Source organism: Mesocricetus auratus, unplaced genomic scaffold (genome assembly GCF_017639785.1).
Source record: "Mesocricetus auratus isolate SY011 unplaced genomic scaffold, BCM_Maur_2.0 Super-Scaffold_100691, whole genome shotgun sequence".
Classification (NCBI taxonomy): domain Eukaryota; kingdom Metazoa; phylum Chordata; class Mammalia; order Rodentia; family Cricetidae; genus Mesocricetus; species Mesocricetus auratus.
Window position 1 is genome coordinate 43,096,993 of NW_024429267.1, and position 19,679 is coordinate 43,116,671.

A 19,679-nucleotide genomic window follows, 5' to 3' on the forward strand; every position below is an offset into this window, starting at 1 on the left:
TATCTGGGGACTGCCACCAAGTCCCCATGGGACCTCTGATGAGTTGCTTAGCATCTCTGTGGCATATGGGTCATAGACTTCATCTATCTTTATAGAAGGTTCTGGGTCGATTCCTTTCTAAGTTCCTTCACATTCTGAGTCAATGACTGTCAATCATTTCTTACCTTTGATCTCTCAGAAATTAAGCATTCTTTTCTGTACTCATTCATTTGAAAAATGGTCTCCCAAGTCCCCACCACCTAGCCCACATGCACCCCCTTCCTTCCATCTGTGATTCAACATTTCTCTGGTGCCGAGCATTAGATGTCATTGAGTACCAGATGGCATTGTTCTACCTTAGCAAACCCCCTTCCCCAGAGAAACCAATCCTGTGCCCATTCAATTTCAAAGACGCTATTAAAAAGATACATTCAGTAGCAATTTAAATGAACCTGTGTTTATGGGCCCTATTTCACATCTATTCAGCGATTTGATACCTGTCTTAGTCTTACCTGATGCAGAGGAGGAGGGCAGGACATCTGGGACTGAATGACAATTTGCAGCCCTCCACCTCTCAGTTAAAGACAGTTCTAGGTATTTGACCTGGCCATCGCCCTTTAACCCAGGCTAGCACAAGGCACTCAACTCCCAGACCAGTGTACCCAGACAAGGAGCCCCACTGTATTCCCAAGACCATCTCAGCTTCTGCTTTTCATTCCTAGCCAGCTTTCCTTAGATTCTCAAATCCACCCAGTTCAGAACTAGCAATCCATGCAGCCTGGCCCTGTCACCATGGCACTTACTGTACTCTTCCTTCCACCTGCCACTTTCCTTTCCTCTGAAAATGCTGTCTTGGTGCCTTATCAAATATTAGCCTCCTGAATGTCAGACAAGACTATCCTGTCCTTGTCCCAGCATGGAGCCATGTGATATTGTATCACCAGGAACAGAATCATCAATAGACCAAATCACTGACTGCCTGAACCTCAGTAAGCAAAACGTTAGTTTCCTCCCAAGCCACACTCAACAAAACCTTTTTATGTATTAAAATTGAATGTTTCACCCCATAAAGTTTACTACATTTATCTTAAAACTTGCAAATAGTTATGATTTCTTCTTCAAGCTACGTATGAAATTTAGTGTTGATGATGAACTTTTCTGAATAACAAACATGGTCATAAGAGGACTAAACAGTCTCCCATGTTTTCATCCAAAGTGGGAAGAAAATATGGTGAGAGTCATTATATTTCCCATTTCTTCAATAGACAGAGACTTGGGAGGAGACATGTTTAAGTGCTAACAGTGATGGTGTCTAGGTTGTGGGATTATGGTCAATTTGTAGTGTCACAGCTGTATTTTCCTACAATGAATATATATCATAATTACAATAAAAAATACAACAAATGAGCTCAGGAGTCATTGAAGTATTTTCCACACAAGCATAAGGACTGGAGTTGTGGTTCCCTGCACATACATAAAATCCAGGTTAACATACATAAAATCCAGGTATAGACAAACAGACCTCTGAAGCTCACTGGTGGGCAAGCCCAATCCTACAGAGCTCCAGGTTCTAGGAGAGACCCTGTCTCAAAAAGAAGTACAATGGGGATAAACTGAAGAAGACACCTGACATTAACCTCTGGTTTCCACATGCATGGGCACACACAGACGTGCACCTGTATACACACATAAACACCCCCCATATACCACACATATTCACACATACAAAGAAACAATGCATATTAGTAAAAACGTCATCCTAAACAGTCATAAATAAGCAAAAGGGAAGCAGCACACACTATAAAGATCCTTAATCCTACCCTCCACAAGAATGTCCACATAGATGCAAGCATACATGTAACACCACACACACACACACACACACACACACACACACACACACACACACACACACACATGACTTCTACACAGCTGATGAACATTTACAGTATATGAAGGATTTCAGTCCAGGATGTCAGCAGGAAAAGCCTTTGAATGAGGTATTTGTGAGAATTCATTAGATGCTTTGGAGGAAACCTTGGTCCCCAACCTTCTGCCCATGGGAAGCAGAAGTGGCCTGACTAATCTGATTTTGATCTTTTGTAATATTACTTTTGGTTACTAAAGAGACCTGGGAGGGCCTGGGGCACTCATAACAGATAAGTTAAGAAACCACCGTTGGATCTGCAAAGAGGCTGTGATATTCTCCTGGAGTCGATTCAAGCTAAGTTTGAGAAGCATAATATTTGTATTTTGAATTAATCCAATAAAACTTAGGGGGAGAAAAAAATACCTGCTTGGTTTACAAAGTCACTCCCAAGAGTCTTAGATTCAGATCCAAGGACAAAATGAGGCCAGGTATGAATTAATTAGCTTTGTTTTGCATGGAGCGTAGGCCTCTGGGGCTTCTCTGTACACCAGCGCAGGTCAGCCAAGGTGCACACTCCTGAGGCCCAGCTCCCAGAGGCCCAGAGTAAGCTGACTACGGTCCCATCTCCTGCTTCTGGAGCATCTGCCCACCTGGATGCTCAGGGCAGTGCCACTGACCTCACTAGTCAGAGGAACAAAGGAGCGGAAGCCCTGCCAATTTCTATCCCCTCTATTAAAATTCAAAGCAAGAAATCTACTGTTACAGTTAATTTGCTGACAGGGTCCCAGTGGAATGAGACAGCTGAGAACTGAGGAGACAAAGAAGCACTGGATTTAGTCCCAAAACAAAGCAGGCTTTCTCCTGCCCTGGTGTTCCTGGCCTTTCTCTAACACTTCTGTGGAGGGGGTCTGTACCCTCTCTCATGAGATACCCACATACTGAGAGTGTCGACTGTGGTTCCATGTACCCAGGCCATTCTGACTGAAGTAATATTATCTTGTTCTAATTAATCACATCTCCTTAATTTCAGAAAATACCCCAATTTGCAGAATATATTTTATGGTCACTTCATAATAACGGATCACTTTCATAACTAGCCATTTCAAAGAGCTGATCTTAGGTGTGGCTGGCATTTATGACCTTGGTGCTGTTAATGATATCATCATCACTGCTATCTTCATCACCATCACCACCATTAGTTATCATCATCTTAATCATCACATCTTCACCAATGACACAAACATTGTCATCACCATCAGTGCCATAACTGACATCATCAGTAATTATCATTGCCATCACCTTCATTATCACCCCATCCCCATTACCACAACTACCACCACCATTAATCATCATCACCACCAGTACCATTGTTGTCACCACTGACACCACTACCATCATCACCATAATGATCATTGATACCTTCACTGCCTCCGTCAACGTGATCATCATCATCATCACCATCATCATCACTTAGGAAAGAATACAAGCCTTCAAATTGGCACAGCAAAAAGTTAACATCAGACATTTGGATCCACCAAATTCTAAGCTGCTTTTCTCCTGCCCCCAAGCTATATTACCTCTAGCCTCTTGCTTCACATCCTTAATAAGAAATTTTTTAAAACCCTTTAAAATTTCCTGGGTCTTCTCACTAGCTTCCTCTTAAGTGGTAAGTTGAAAGAAAAAAAGACCAATTTTCATGAATCCTTACTCTATCACAAAGTGTTGAGCTAAATGAGAGCACCATTGTCTCCAATTGGTAAAGAGTCAGCCACAGGAGCTCAGCTCCTTCACCCAAGATCATACAGAAAGCAATTTGCATAGCTTCAGTCCAAAACTAAGCTGAGCTGATCTCCACGTGAGCCTTCTGTTATACCACATCACTTACCAAATGGAATGCAATTTCTACAACCATTTGGAAATATCTTTAGATTTATTTAATTTAATTTATGAGTATGATTGTTCTGTCTGCATGCATGTGTGTGCACCAGGTTGGAGCCTATGGAATTGCAGTTACAGATGCTTTTGAGTCTTTGTGTGGGTGCTGGGAATTGAACCTGGATCCTCTGAAGATCATCAAGTGTTCTTAGCTGCTGCAGCTCTCCAGCTCAACCCTTTGTAAATCTGAAACATAATATGCAGTTCTTCCTGAATACTGCCACTGTGGAAACTGGTCACAGAGGTCAAGCATGGGACATTTTCCCCCACAAGTTGGTAAACTGGCTCCTGTGTCTAAAAAACACCTTTCTTCCAGTTCAGGGAGCTCTTAGGCACTCCATCTGTGAATATTTATCAGCAATACTCCAGGACCAGGGAATTTAAGCAACTTAGAGTATTTTTGTTCCATTTTGCCCATGGCAAGGATCTATTATTCTCATATTAACTCATTTCATATTGGATAATACTTTGACTGAATTCTAAAGATAAAAACTGAGAGGTGATACTGCTACTAGACTCAGTGCTGAAATGTTTGCACCAGTTCCTTCATTAATCCTCATAAAACTCCAGAAGACACCATTACTTCCCCATTTGTCTGTTATGCACTTGAACCTTGAAGTAAGTTGCTGTGCAAGTGCTGGGGGCATGATTTCAGCCCAGGGTTTCTGACTCTTAGAGCAGATCTGTGTCTCAATCACAGAACAATGCCGGACCTGACACAGAACATGTACCCTCCTGGGCAGCACTTTTAGTACAAGCTCTAGAGATGATCTGGTCCCCAACATCCACAAAGCCTGCACCATCTGTAGGTCCATAGGACAAAGTCATGAAATCTCCAGGTCTTTGAATTCATGGGACAGTGGACTGTGACAATTTCTGAATCCTTTGTTCCCCAGGTCCATTCTCAGCTCTCTGTAAGGTCTGCAAGGGCTGAACCCCAGGCTCTTTCTACAAACACCCAAGCTCCCACATGGCATCTATGCATGTCAAGAAAGACTGCCTGTCTCTCAACTGCATTATTTGTAGAAAATGGATTTATTGTTTTATTGCACTTAAGGGATTACCTGCTCAAAACTCACCCTTCTTTTTTACTACTGAGAGATAGTTCCAGTACTCTGGTATACATTATATATTTTCTTCCATGATGCAGGTACACACAGTTCTTTTTCTAAATAAATACTTGGTCACTTGCAAGTGATTTTCATTGCTGTGTCTTATTTTGTTTTATTGCTGTGTTTTATTTCATTTTTATGGTTCTGCTTCATTTTGATGGGGACTCATGTGACCCTGGCCAGCCCCGAACACTATTCTGCAGATGACCCTGAACTTTGTAGTGCTGAATGTTGAGCTTGGCACTTTGTGCATGCTAGATTTGCCCTCTGACACCTGAGACACATCCCTAGCCTTCTTGCTTGACTTTTTGTGACAAATATGCATCAAACCTGTCAGTGTGAACATGAATGCTTTTGCTTCATTTATTTTAAGAGATACATGACAAAATTGATATAGCATGTTCTCTGTCATAGACAATAAAGCCGCCTTCTAACCCTTTGTCATTCTGTACAGCATTTAAATGAACATCATATTCTGTGGGCCTTTCAGCCCCCCCTAGATACTGCTTTTCCTCTACAACAAGTTGACAGGAATTTGGGGTCACAGATTTTAAGGTCATTGGTACAAATTGCTGATGATCCACACAGAAATGTTGCATCATTTTACACACATCCCTTCTTGGTGCACAAAGGTCCCCTCTACTGCATCCTCAGTAACATCTCCAACTTCTTATTTTTGAATGAGTCTCTCTTCTTAGCTTTTATCACCACATAAATGAGAAGACAGACCCTGCCCTGAATTGAATGCTTCATCACGCAGAGACCCTTCTGCAGCCCCAGATGAGCAGGGAGAACACAGAGGACTGACCCTAACCCCTTGGATACTCTTCAGTCACCCCATAGCCCTGGAGGTTAACTCCCCACTGATATTTTTGTTCAAGGGTATCATGACATAATCTTTTTGTACACTGTAAATATGTGTCTCACCAAGGCACCTCTGATTGGTTTAATAAAGAGCTGAATGGCCAATAGTTAGGCAGGAGAGGTTAGGCGGGACTTCAGGGAAGACATAGAAACTCTGGGAAGAAGAGAGGTGTGATTCACCAGTCAGACACACAGGAAATGGGATGCACAGTGCTGAGCAGAGGTAATGGAGCCATGTGACAAAATGTTGATTAATATAAATGGGTTAATTTAAGTTTTAAGAGCTAGTTGGGAACAATCCTCAACTAAGGCCAAGCTTTCATAATTTATAATAAGTCTCTGTGTCATTATTTGGGAGCTGGCAGTCCAAAGAATGTCCACCTACACAAGGGTTGAGAGTGTAGTGAATTATGGTGGCATTGCTAAGGGCTCAGTCTAGAAGGCTGCTTCACTCATAGCCCTATCTTATTTTTCTTCCATATACTCCCTATATGTCCCTTCTTTTCCATTTTCTATTCATGCATTGGAGCCTTCCGGGCTAGGACACCACCTCAGATATCCAACAATAAAGATAATAAGTGCACAGATGACTCATAGACATCTCGAATTCAACAGGCCAGTCCAGATTCACTGTCTCCCTTGCATTCTCCAGAGCCCCTTCTACCAATCCTTCATTTAGAGGGGCTCAGGCAGTGGATGCTACCTTTATCCTCCCGGATGCTGGAAGAATGAAACCTGGCAGCCTTCCCTCTCACATCTCACACCTACCCTACCTATCATCTGATCTTGAGGCCCGATCAATCCAGTGTCTTCAGTAATTCTCTCAGCCCATCTTCTTCTTCTCATCTAGGCCCCAGTCCAAGTCAATAGATGCTGTAATTATCTCTAGGTGGGGATTTATTGGATAGGACAGAAGGGAAGAAAAGAATTACATTTTCTAAGCACATATCACCTGGTTCTGGAATCTTACTAATGGTCATTATGCATGTAAGAAAACCATGTCATAGATAATATTATCACCAGTTCACAAATCAGGAAACTAAGGCACAACTGATGAAGCTGCTTAAGAACCGACACATGGGCTGGCATCCAGAGCCTTCTGTGTAATTCTTGGTATAGACTGCGTAAGTGATAGCATGTAGTCCGTGAAGGAGACACCTAAAGAGTGGGGTCTCCCTTCTGGACCCCAGATTCAGCACAAACCACACCCAAAAACCCATTTTCACACAGAGATCCTTTATTACGTAGGAAAAAGATTTAAAGTGGCTGCTCTCTGACTCAAGCAGAAAACAGCAGCAAATGACCTTGTAGGTGTAATTTTTAAGAAGAGAAAAGGGGGAGGTTTGTGTTAGAATGGACTAGGATTCAGTTGTTTATTTTGATTGGGCATGCTAATTAGTTGAACCACAGGGGAATTTGGATTGCTGAACTTTAATACTTTGATAGGTGGACCTTGGTAGTCAGCCTCGGGAGGAGGAAGTGGCCAAATAACGAAATAGACATTGGTCGCTAGCTTGAGGGATGTAATCTAATGTGGTTTATTTTTTAGCAAGGTAGAGGGAATGGAGAAGGGCAAGACCTGCCAGACCCATTCTTGCCATACTTGAGATGGCCAGGGTCCCTTCAGTCCTGCCTCTGTCATTCCTGGGAGTTGTAACAAACTACAGTAATGAACTCTGTAACTAGACTGTCTGGATTCAGATCCCAGATTACTTACAGACTTCAAAAGTCTGAGTGGGTTACCTTGTTGTTGTGGGCTACATGATAGCCCTCAAAAATGGTGCCCATATCCTGTGAGCATGATCCCAATTAGCACAAGCTTTTATAGTTGGAAGTGAACAAACTCAAGATGAAGAGGTCTTGGGTGAGCCAGGCAAGTCGCATGTCCATTAGCAAGCGCCCTGGTGAGAGACACACAGAACAGGGAACGGCCAGGAGAACAAGGAGATAGAGTGAATCAGCTTCAAGCAGAGGAACAGGGAAGCCACCAAAAGCTGAAATGATAAGATTCAAAATGGCCCTGATCGTCTGAGGAATCACAGCCCTGCCAACCCCTCTGAAGCCCAAAGAGAGTAATTGTTCTTGCTATAAGCTGCAAGTCTGCAGTTCCTTGTTCCCTTAGTCTTAGCAAACCATGGGCTCTCTACACTTTAGTTTCCTCCTCTGTTTATGAGCATATAGCAGCACTACATTGGCTGCCGTGAGAATCAAGCCTGTCTGTACCCAGAGGCCCTCTATAGCAGCTGCTACCACATACTCAGAGCATTCTAGGTTGTATTGATTATGACTCTTAGTCATGTGACCTTTGACTGGTAACAGTAAGGACACTTAGCCTACCCCAAAGCTGGGTAACATCTTTCATTTAAAAATGCAAAGACCATAGAGTTTAGCTCTATGGACTGCTGATGCTTGATTGCCAGCCTTGGGACAGACGAGCTACAACCTGCCGAAGGCAGTGGTTGGAAAGCCATTGTGTGCCCTTGACCTGAAAGAATGCTCTGGCCAGGACACTGAGCTGGGCCAACAACCCTTGCTTCTTTCTCTGGATTGCCTATGGTGTGGCAGGCGGGGCTGGGATGGGGGCTACTGCATAGTCACTAAACTGAATCGTTTGTGATGGCAATATGGCCTTTATACAAGTGACAAGGTGAGGGTGAGTAATTAGTGCACAGAAGGACACAAACCTTAAATCCCTCTCCAGTTCTGAAATGCTGCCTCCTCTCCAGCTCTTACTAATGAAGTCAGAGAAAGGGTAAAAGCTGTAATTACACTGAAGTAATTAGAATCCTACTTAATAAAAAGCTTAAGGCAGGAAGCCCAAGTCAATAGATCGCCCATTGAATCCACCATCCTCTCTATCCTTCTGAGCCATTCTCCCCAGGATGGACCTTGAGTAGGCTCCACTTAAAGGCTGGGACTGTACTTACTCTGTGTAAAATGTAAGTACACAGGCACACTGCCATCCCCTCTCCTAGATGCCTAACAAAGCTTCGTAATTGTGTCTGTCTACCCTGGCCTTCATGGTTCCAGCCTCTAATACAGTGCTTCTCAACCTTGGGGGTCAAACAACTCTTTCACAGGGGTTGCCTATGACCATTGGAAAAGACAGATCTTTACATTATGATTCATAACAGTAGCAAAATTACAGTTATGAAATAGCAACAAAACAATTTTATGGTTGGGGTCACCACAACATGACAAACTGTATTAAAGGGTGGCAGCATTAGGAGAGTTGAGAAACACTGCTCTAATCCCAGCTACTCAGGAAGTTGAGGTAGGAGACTCTCAAGTCCAAAGCGTGTTTGAGCTACAGAGTGAGTTCTAGGCCAAAATGGGTCGCTTACTGAGAACTTGTCCAAGATACAAAGTAAAAACGGGGTAGAGAGATATAACTCAGTGATAAAGGCTTAGCTTTAATCCCCAGGACATAAGATGGGGGAGGCAGGTTGTGTCTTTTTTTGCTACTACAACTTTTTCTCCTTGGTGAACCTCTACCAGGACAAATTAATTAAAACCCCCCCTTTATTACACCCTTATAACTTGAGAACCTTGTACACTGAAGGTATTTGTTTGCTGTGTTTTCACTTTCTAGCTCACAGAAAGGGGGCTGCAGTGCTTAGATACCAAGTCCATCCCTCCTTGGTTGATGGCTGCACCCTAAAACTATTAGTTCTTCCCACCTGCTGTTTCCTGTGTCTGTGGATAGGAGGAGTGTGTACCAGTCAAAGCATAGAGATGACCAATGTGGCTGTAGAGAGGTTGACCAGCTCTCCAAGAGGAAAGCCCACAAGGTTCTTGGCAGGTTCCCTGTCTGCTGCAGAAAACTGCCAGGTGCTTAGTTTTGGCTGTGTTCTGTAGATGCAGGCCTAGAAATTGCAATAGCAAACACATAAGAAGGTATCAAGCTGAACAAAAAAATGACAGTGCCCAGGGATGAAGCCTTAGTTCAGTTGGTGAAGCGCTTCCTGCGCAAACATGAGGACCCAAATTCTACCGCTAGCACCCATATACTCAAAGCTGGGCACAGCACCACGTGCCAGAAATCCCAGTGCTAGGGAGGCAGAGGAATGTGGGTCCCTGGAGCAAACCAGCCAACTAGTCTAATGGAACCAGTAAGCTTCAGTGAAGGATCCTACCCCCCAAATGAGGAGAAGAGTGATGAAAGAAGATACCCAACATGGATCTCTCCCTCCTCCCCCCAGCAATAAGCACTGATTCCCAGTATCCATGCTCTCTTCCCTGAACCTGTGTAGTGCTTTACATGTAAAACAACATACATGCTTGTCCTCAAGGACTCACAACCAAAGCTCTGAGTTTCCTGAGGTTGACATGTTAAGCCTGCTTTAGTTGGTGACTTCCAGTTGTATTTCACCAGTGTATTTCACCAGTGCACTTGCCTTTAAATAATGACAAGTTTTATAATACATGCTTCAGAGTTTAATAGTCAGGCTAATAGGGAAGTAATTAAAAATATTATAAAATTTCCCTCTTCCATGTCATCATGTCCATCAATATTGTCATTGTTCAGGTCTTACTGTGAAGCCACTTCTGGGAGAGACTCTTTCAAAGGAGACTTCCTGTATTCCAGCTCTTACAGTCTTTCCCTCTTTTCTGAGGTCTTCCCTGAGCCAGATGCAGGAGCTGTGATTCAGATGTATTATTGGAGCTAGGCTCCCCACAACCTTGATCTCTGCCTTGTGAGCAGTTGTGGTTTTCTGTGATTGGTGTAAAAAGAAGTCTCTTTGATGAGGGTTGGTAGCTATAAGGATAAGATTTAGGATGTGGTAAGGAATGATACTGTTCTAGTCAACTGTTGATCATAGATTCTTTTCTATGTTCCATGACCCCACTTGCCCCAAGAAGCTGGTTAGGTTTACAGTACCAGACACGATTTCCCTCCTGTGACTGGATCTTAAGTCCAATTAGACAGCTGTTGATTGACGCACATAAGTACCACTTATTGCATCTTCATGCATATGGTGCTAGGCAAACTATAGTCAACTAATGACTGTTGGGAGAAGGATAATTAGTTTCTCCCAGGGATGATCCCTCTTATTGGTTTTCCAATGCAGAGTGGTCAACTTTGATTCCATGTACACAAAAACTGAGTCAGTAGATCATATGTATGTCTGTGTGTGTGTGTGTGTGTGTGTGTGTGTACACATACATACTGTTTTCTGAGTATGTATATGTGTATGTGTGTATATATATGTAGGTGTATTATATATTACAAATATACATATGCATACACACACATATATATGTATAATATGTATATATATGTATATATATATCAACACTATAACAGTAATCAAAGAAAAAGAGCTATTAACTTGAGTAGAGGACATAAGGGGGATTTGAGGGATGGTATCTGGGAGGGGCAGAAAAAGACCAGGGAAAGTGATGTGTTCTATTTAAATTAAAAATATTATTAATATATTTTGGCTGATTTATCTGAACCGTTGTAGCCTATGAGCCAATGCTTGACACATAGAAGATATTCAATAAATATTTGCTACTGTAGCAATTTATAAAAAGAATCCTGAGACAATTTTCACTAAAAACAGCCTCATAGCAAATGTGTGTCTAGTCCCTAAATGACTGTTTTTGAAATATAACTGATTATACACTTGCTACAACGTGGGCTTAAATGTTTATTTTCCTGGCCTTGCTCCTATTTGTTTAAATGAAACCCTGGGCTTTACTGAAAATGGAGACTTATACTGTTATACAATGCTGCTGTCATCCTCACTAGAGGAGTCTGCTCTCCCCTTTGACCCAGGTGTGGATGCAGACAGATTCCTAGCAGTGCAAATGTCCCTCTGGTCCAACTTTGCTAAGGAAGGTGGGGGGTGTCAGCTTCCATCTTCTCTCTATACTGCACCCTTTTGTTGTACGCTAAGGTCTGCAGCTGTGACCCTGCCACAGGGTAAAAAGAATCAAATTAGAGGACTTCTGGCAGGTACATCCCCTTTAGCCTGGAAGCCATGCAAACCTTATTATTTGTTGGCCTCAAATGTCAGCTGCAGCCAGGGTGGGTCCTTGTTACTCTGACTTCCTCATTCCAAAGCCTAACCGAAGGTCATCTACAGCCTGGTACAGTTGTTTCAAAAGCAACAGAGCATGTGTGATAAGTGGGGTTTGCAGTGAACAGGCCTCCATGTAGATCAACACCCCAGCTGTGTATCCCTGCTGTTTTTGCTCAAGAGCCCCAAGAATGGCAACATCTGTGATAGCCCATTGAATGTCTATCATTGTGGCCATGAAAGCTTTGAGGGCTTCATTATTCCTCATTCTTTGAAGTCAAGTTGGAGGCCTGGAGATTATAAAGCAGGTTGTTATTGCCTGCTTGGTTAGCCACTTGTACCCCGAATGCCCGCTTCCTACATGAAGGCAGAAGCTACCACATAGTAACAGACTATCACACCTTACACATGAAATGCTGGCATGTCTAGATAAGGGTGAAGATGACAAATGCGGTTGGGAGAAAGACTCAGTGCTTGCCGCACAAGCATGAGGATCTATGTTTTATCTCCAGAACCCATGTTAAGACAATAAATAAATAAAAGCCAAGAATGGTAATGTCCACTAATAATCCCAGTGCAGGGAAAAGGGAGACAGGCAGATCTCTAGGACTCACTGGCGAGTTATCCCAGCTAAACTAGTATCCCAGGTCAGTGAGAAATGCTGTCTCAGAAACTGTCAGCCTAAGGTTGTTGGGGTCAACTGGAACCAGGGATAGGTAACCAATGTGGATGAAGCATGAGGGAAATAAAGAAGCACCTCTGGATAATAAATTAACTTGGAAAATGGAAAATGTCTTCAGTCAGAAGCTGCCCCAGTTACTGCCCACAGATTATAACTATCTCACCATTTATTCATAATGTCCTCTCCACTCCCTTGCTGTAAGATTTCTAGGAAGAAATGGTGTGCTTTGTGAGGTCAGGTGTGACATCTATTTTTGCATCTTTGTCTATTCACAAAGTCTCGAATGGATTGGAGACTGGCTAAAAGTCTACGTAGTTAAGGTATCTGACACAGTGATGTGCTCCTTAAATGGGAGGCTTCATTGCAGCTGTCATTGAGATTGTCACAGTTACCATCGGTATTACCAGCAACATCAGTGTGACCATCAGTGGTACCAGCATCATCAGTGTGACCATCAGTGGTACCAGCATCATCAGTGTGACCATAGATGGTACAAGCATCATTGGTATGACCATCAGTGGTACCAGCATCATCAGTGTGACCATCAGTGGTACCAGCATCATCGGTGTGACCATCAGGTGGTTTTATGCTGTGAATACTCTCTGCTCTTCTGACCCCAGTGAAATGAGCATCACAAGCATATATGGTCCTAATGGATCTGTCACTCTGCTCAGCCTGGGAATGTCCCCTAGACGTCTTCCCTCTCACCATAATACTCTAACCAAGAGACAGAAAACACCCAGTATGAGACTTTCAGAGAATAGGTTTGTCTCCCTTGCCTTTCACCGAGACTCCCTCTCCTATCTTTCTGTGGTTAGCAAAAAGAAAAAAATTCCCCCCAAATGTGGTGACTTTAAAAACATAAAGGCATTTATTATCTCACCAGTCAAAAAGGAGCCATCAGCTCTTTTCCATGTGTGCCTTTGTACAGGGCTAACTAACAATGTGGCTGTTTGCTGTCCCCAACAATAACAAGAAAGATGACAGTTCATAGGCTTATATTAGAAGCAGTCACTGTACCACCCCATATTCAAGAGAGGGGCTTACACAATAGCACCACACCGGGAAGCAGCATCACTGGTGACCATATTAGACGGAAGCTGTCCACCAAAGAGAGAGATGCTGTTTTCCTTAAGTACAGGCACAACATCACCTTGATTCTATTCACTCCATTCCCCTTTGTGGTAGCCATTCCACCCACAATGCCTCACAAAGTTTACCAGTGACAATTAAAAAAAGAAAAAGAACAGACAGGGAATCAGAGGCACAAGCAAGTTCTTCTAAGAATAACTTCCATTATGATGATATAACTGTCCCTGTGTGCACACACTGACACTGGGTCACAAAAAGCACCTCACTTACCCAGTGGGCTTGTCTGAGCATTGGTTTCCTGATGAGACATGTAGTTCCCCAACGAGCATATTACCAACAGAACTCCAGAGGCTACAGACCCAGAAGATATAGATTTATGAGTTCCCCTCACTGTGCCTACTTGCAAAGATCTGACGCTAATTTCAGATGATCTCAAAGCCTGCTTTTTGTTAACTTGATGTACATGTTCAACACTGCCCTCCTAATTCTGATATAAATGTCTCAGCAACAGTTACACCATCTCTCAAATGAGTTATCTAAACTCCTTACCCCCTTTCTTACAGCACACATGGAAAGAGGAAATAGGAGCCTAATTTGTATTCAGACAGGCCCAGGGACAAAACTGGACTCATAAATGGACACATACACACACACACACACACACACACACACACACACACACACACACTTTTCAGGCAGAGCTGTCGGAGAAGCATTTTGTGGAGGAGAATGCTTTAAAATACATATGTAGTTGCATACATAACATTTTCCTTTTGTTTTCTTTTGCAGATTGTATCCCAGAGAAAGCTTTCCAAGTCCTTGCTGAAGCATGGGAACACAGCAGGGAAATCCTCCATCACGGTAAGCTGTCCCTGTAGTGGCAACAGGTATTAGAACCCTTGCACTCATTGATCCAAATGAGACACTAGGATGGTGAACTCCTCTGCCTGCTGGGAGCTGGGTGAACTACCCAAGGCATCTCTGTCTTTTCCCCCCATTTTTCTTTCTTGTTAAAGCCATTTTGACCCTTTAACCCTTAGGGAAAATGGGAGGAAAGTAGATTTGAAGTGGGGTCTCTCACTTCTGCAGAGAGCTTCTGCAGTCACATGAGAAATCTCAAGATAGAGTATAAAAGAAAAGAAGGTTGACTTTGTTGAACACAGTAAGAATACAGAATTGGCTGGAGTCTTTGGGTTAGAAAGTGCATCCTCCCCCAATAATTTTATTTTAAAAGCATTTAGCTCAAAGTTTAGCTTGCTTCCCAAGTAGAGATTTACTTTAATACTCTTCATCGAGTAACAGATTAGAACTCTGATGTTTGGTTCCACAGACAATAGTTAGTTAAGCAAGCTTATTCTTTATTTAAAATGAGATAAATGCCAAAATTCAGTTCCTTTGTGACACTAGCGATGGATGAATTGCTCAATAGTTAATGAGTCTAGAGACTTGTGAAAGAAAAGGCAGGTGCCTTAAAAATATTTTTTTGAGACAGGGTCTCACTATGTAGCCCTGGCTGGCCTGGAATTTGTTATGTGGACCATGCTAGCCTCAGACTCACAGTGATAAGGTGACTCCTGCCTCCTAAATTCTGGGATTAAAGGTAGGCATCTCCACACCCAGAAAGGAATTTTCTTAGTTGTTGCTCCTGATGGCTCTACCTACAGCCTGGATCCCATCTCACATTCCACACCCAGCATATAAAAGCTAGTCAGTTACCCACAGTTGTGTATTCTAGTGAGCTCCCTTCTAGCGCTGAAAATAGTACACCATATGCATAAGGAGTATGGGGAAACTTCTTGCTTAATACCTGTGTTTGTTCATTTTGAGGCCAAAATTACTCAAATGTGCTGATAGACTCCTGGACAGAGGGGTCCACCCTCCTCAGCAGCTGATGTGTGCTTTTCCCTTAGGTGATTGCTGAAGAATTATCAGGCAATGATGACTATGTGGAGCTTGCATTCAATGCACGGAAATTGGATGATAAGGTAAAACGTTTCGCATTGACCTCATTGAAGGAAGTAATAAAGCTAAGACACACAGTTTAATCAGATTCCTCCTTGCAGCTATTTTCCCTTCCAACCCACATTATTAAACACATCAAAGACTTTAGAGAGGTCTGGAAGGGGAGGTTTTTTTCCCAAATGGAGAAGCATTTGGTAAGACAATTGGTAAGACTAAGTCATTATTTGTTTCCAAATGCCCAAGGTTTGCTGTGCCCAGGAAAATATGACTTTCTGTCATCATTAGGGTCATTCTAAAGGAAAAGAAAAGCCATGAAGGGGAATATCGTGACACATCAGTAAGCATCTGTGTTTACCCAGTTCCAGGTTAAGAGCTTTGCATACAATGTCCCATTTAGTCATTTGTACAATTCCCATATGGTAGGTAGTATTAATGCAGGTGAAGAAAGAGATTAAAAGATGCAGTAACTATTCCAAGCTTCCTCCATGTCACAGTCCACAGCTACTGAGTAACAGACACTAAGGCAGAATCAATGACACAAGGGTTGTATCTACAGAAATGCCTGTGGGTTGAATACGGGGAAATCTGGGAGATTAGCAGATAATGAGGAAATTCTGACACCAAAAGAAAAGAGATGAGTAAGTATGGGTAGAAGTCCCCTAGGATGCTACCCAGACCAAGAGAGGTTCAGCAAAAGCATTGGGAAATTCCAAAGCCAAAGTCAGCCAAGAGCCTGCCTCAGTGTCCCTTCTGTACTTAGTTACTAGACAGAGAATTCTAAGGCAGTCTGGCCACAGTGCAGATGCATGGATGGGCATCAGAGCTCAGAAGCCTATAACCCTTGCTCAGTTCCATTCCCTAGAGAAAGGGTGTGCAAGGTGTGCTGCCATGGCCACCACATCCTGATATTAAGAGATAAAACTTCAGATCCAACCCCATGTCAGTCTACCTTCCATCATGATCTTTCCATGGAAATATCTACCCAATCACCCAGTTAGTCCTGAGTGTGTATGTGTGAGTGAGTGTAAGCTTATGAGTGCATGTGTGCAAGCATGTGTATATGCATGTATATAGGCCCTACATCTGACAAAGCTTAGACCCCAGTTTCACCATGTCATACCTATCATTTTCCTTCAAATATGCTCTTAAATAAAAAACCATGTTGCATTAGTAATTATTTACACTGGACTCCAACTTCCTGGAGGGAACATCAGTTTTTACACCCACTCTCTTATTTGTCAGTTCATTCCTTCATTCATCACTCATTTGCCAAACTGTGTTGGGTGTTCATCAGCAACAAAGTGTTAAGAAGAAGAAGGCATACCACCCTCACATCACAGCTTGGACTTCATCATCTAAATTCGATGTAAATCAGAAGGCCACATGATGTATAACCATATAGTGATGTGCAGGATATGAATAAGAGTGTCTGGGAATGGTGGCTGCTCATTCTGCCTGACAATATCCAGAGACACTAAAAACCTGATAAACTAACATGTGTGTGTGTGTGTGTGTGTGTGTGTGTTTGAATATTGTTCCTCAGGAGCCATCCATCTTCTTTTTAAAAACAGGGTCTCTCACTGGGACTTAAAGCATACCAATTATGTTGAACTGGCTGGCCAGCAAACCCCAGGGATCTACACATTTCTGTGTCCCCAGTGTGGATACTACAAACCTGTATTACCAAATATAGATGTTTATTCTTTGAAAGTTTTGCAATAGTATATCTTGATCATATTCCCTTGGGGTCCCTGCCAACACATTTCCCTCCCAATGGCATGTTTTTTTTAATTAAAAAATTACAACCCACTGAGTCCAATTAATGTTGCCTATATGCACACAGGTGTGGAACTATCCACTGGGACATGGACACTTACCAGTAACCAACCCCACATCTGCAAAATTGACACTTACTCCCCCTACAAGCTACCAAATGTCAACACCTCAGCTAAGAGTGAGGCCTAGGGACCCCTACTCACCATCAACAGTGGATTTTTAACTCGCTTGATTCTGTCCAGGTCTTATGAAGATAACCATAGCCTCTGTGAGTTCACATGTGCAACAGTCATGTTGTGTCCAGAGGACAACCTTTCACAGTGTTCCTCCCCATCCTCCAGCTCCTGCATTCTCTCATCTCACCTTCTACAAATTCTCTGAATACTGGGGGAAAGGTTGATCAAGATATCGCATATATGGCTGGGTACAGTCACTTACTCCCAACACTGACTAGTTTTGAGTTTCTGCATTACCCATCACCCACTGCAATAAGAAAGCTTCTGGTCAAGGCTGAGAGCAACACAAATCTATGGATATAAACACGAATGCTTACAAGGCAGTCTGACACCCATTTGGCAAGGTAACATCAAGAGTTTTTCTTTTAGGGTTATAACTTCAGTAGTAGCCATGTATTTTAACCATGCTTATAAAACCAGACACGAATTCTCTTTTGTGGAACAGCCCTCAGATCTAATGAAGAGAGCAGTTGGTTATTCCATAAATAACTTTGCCACTACTACACAAGTGGATACATCTTGTCTAGTAGATTGGTTTTGTAATATTGAGGGTCCAGTGTTACATAAGACCATCCATGTCTCTTTCCCCCCAGCAGCCTGCACAACACATGTCAGCACTATGAAAACTAGCTGTTGGGTAGAGAATTTTCTGGTCAGTTCACAACTGACTTCCTCTCTGTTCTGTAGTCAAAGTTGGGTAGTGTCTTTAGCAATAGAGTCTAACCCTCTAGTTGACACATCTAGCAATTTACACATGATTTTACAGATTGAACACAGTCCTCACACTTACTAAGCACTTTATCAACTGAGCTATTTCTTCAGCCCCACAAACTAAGTACCATTCAGTGTTTGTTGCTGTTGTTTTGTTTTGTGTCTTAGGTAGCTAATGTGAAATATCTACCAAGGGGCCTCTGTTGGTGTTCAGAGCTGAGTGCAGGGTCTGCAGTGCACCCAGTGGACTGGGATATGGACTTGAAATCCTCACTCTCTCACAACTATTAAGCTCCTCCTCTTCCAATGTCTTCCTCAGTCTCAGAAGAGTTTGCAAAAATGCTTTGCAGTCTCTTGGCAGCAAGTGTAATAGTGGGAGGCTGCTTGTTCAATGGCTTTTATTGGTTTCTTTTCAGTCTTTATCCTCTAAGTACCTCTAATTTGTTCTACCAGTAACTAGTGTTTCAGTGCAAGGGGGGGCTAGTTGCCCTGTTGTCTCTAGGGAACTTGAACAATTTCCCTTTTGTCATTGGAACACATATGAAAGAGCCTCTGTCACATTTCACATGATTCTGAAAGGTTGCTGGTGCCTGCCACTTGGGCTGGCCAGATGTTGCACTCAACCAGGATAGTCAACAGAGTACCTACATGACAGATATTCTATAACATACTTGGCTCCTCCCAGAAAGGGTACCTCAAGAACCAGGTAGGAACTTCAAATTATTTGCTGACTCAACATTCGAAGTCATTCACCAGACAGAGCAGGGAATCAGACTCCAGGTCTACGGGAAAATGGTAAAACCATGTTATAGAAAATATGTATACCTCAAACATTGTGGCAGCCATCTTTGGAAACTTCCATAATTTTTTTGCTAGGTAAGAATAGCACAGTACAATTATTTCCTTTTACAAGTAGGAAAAAAATAGTTTCTGGAAATCCTCAAGAAGATGCCTTTCCAGCTTTTTAGGTTTAAATAATTTAACGACCACTCACATGGCCAGCAGATATGGTCACTGGCTAGAAATACAAATAAGTTCTTGGGTTTTATTATATTAGTGAGCAACATTAAAGTGACCGATTTCTGTATACATCTAAAAATTGCAACATGAATATAAGGGGGAAATGGGCTGTATCCAGTTCATATCAGTCACGAACATCTGATTCCCCAGTCTCCTGGTTAGTCTGGTAACCTCCAAGTTTTTAAATACTGAAGGTTAAAAGAGAAAAAGCATAGCTCTATCCATCTGTCTTTTTTTCTAAGTGGCAAATTAAGATCCTCAGAGGTGAAATGATTTACCTAAAGCTACATGTATACCCTCAAAACAGAAAACATGAATCAGGAATAGAGAATGACCCAGTGAGTCTCCTAATTCCCAGGCAAAGTTTGGGCTGCTTTCAGGAGGTAGTACACTTGGTTCAGAGGAACAGGTAGC

At 42.5% G+C, this 19,679-nt stretch overlaps 1 protein-coding gene across 4 annotated transcripts in view; it reads left to right on the forward strand.

The window, feature by feature from the left end:
- The window catches only part of Cpne4 (copine 4), a 473,640-nt gene that overhangs the window by 321,992 nt on the left and 131,969 nt on the right, over positions 1-19,679 (forward strand). For all 4 annotated transcript variants that reach the window (XM_040739639.1, XM_040739636.1, XM_040739638.1 and 1 more), the window contains exons 4-5: positions 14,350-14,421; positions 15,471-15,545. In XM_040739639.1, the coding sequence (XP_040595573.1) occupies positions 14,350-14,421; positions 15,471-15,545 (147 nt within the window). The remainder of the gene's footprint in view (positions 1-14,349; positions 14,422-15,470; positions 15,546-19,679) is intronic.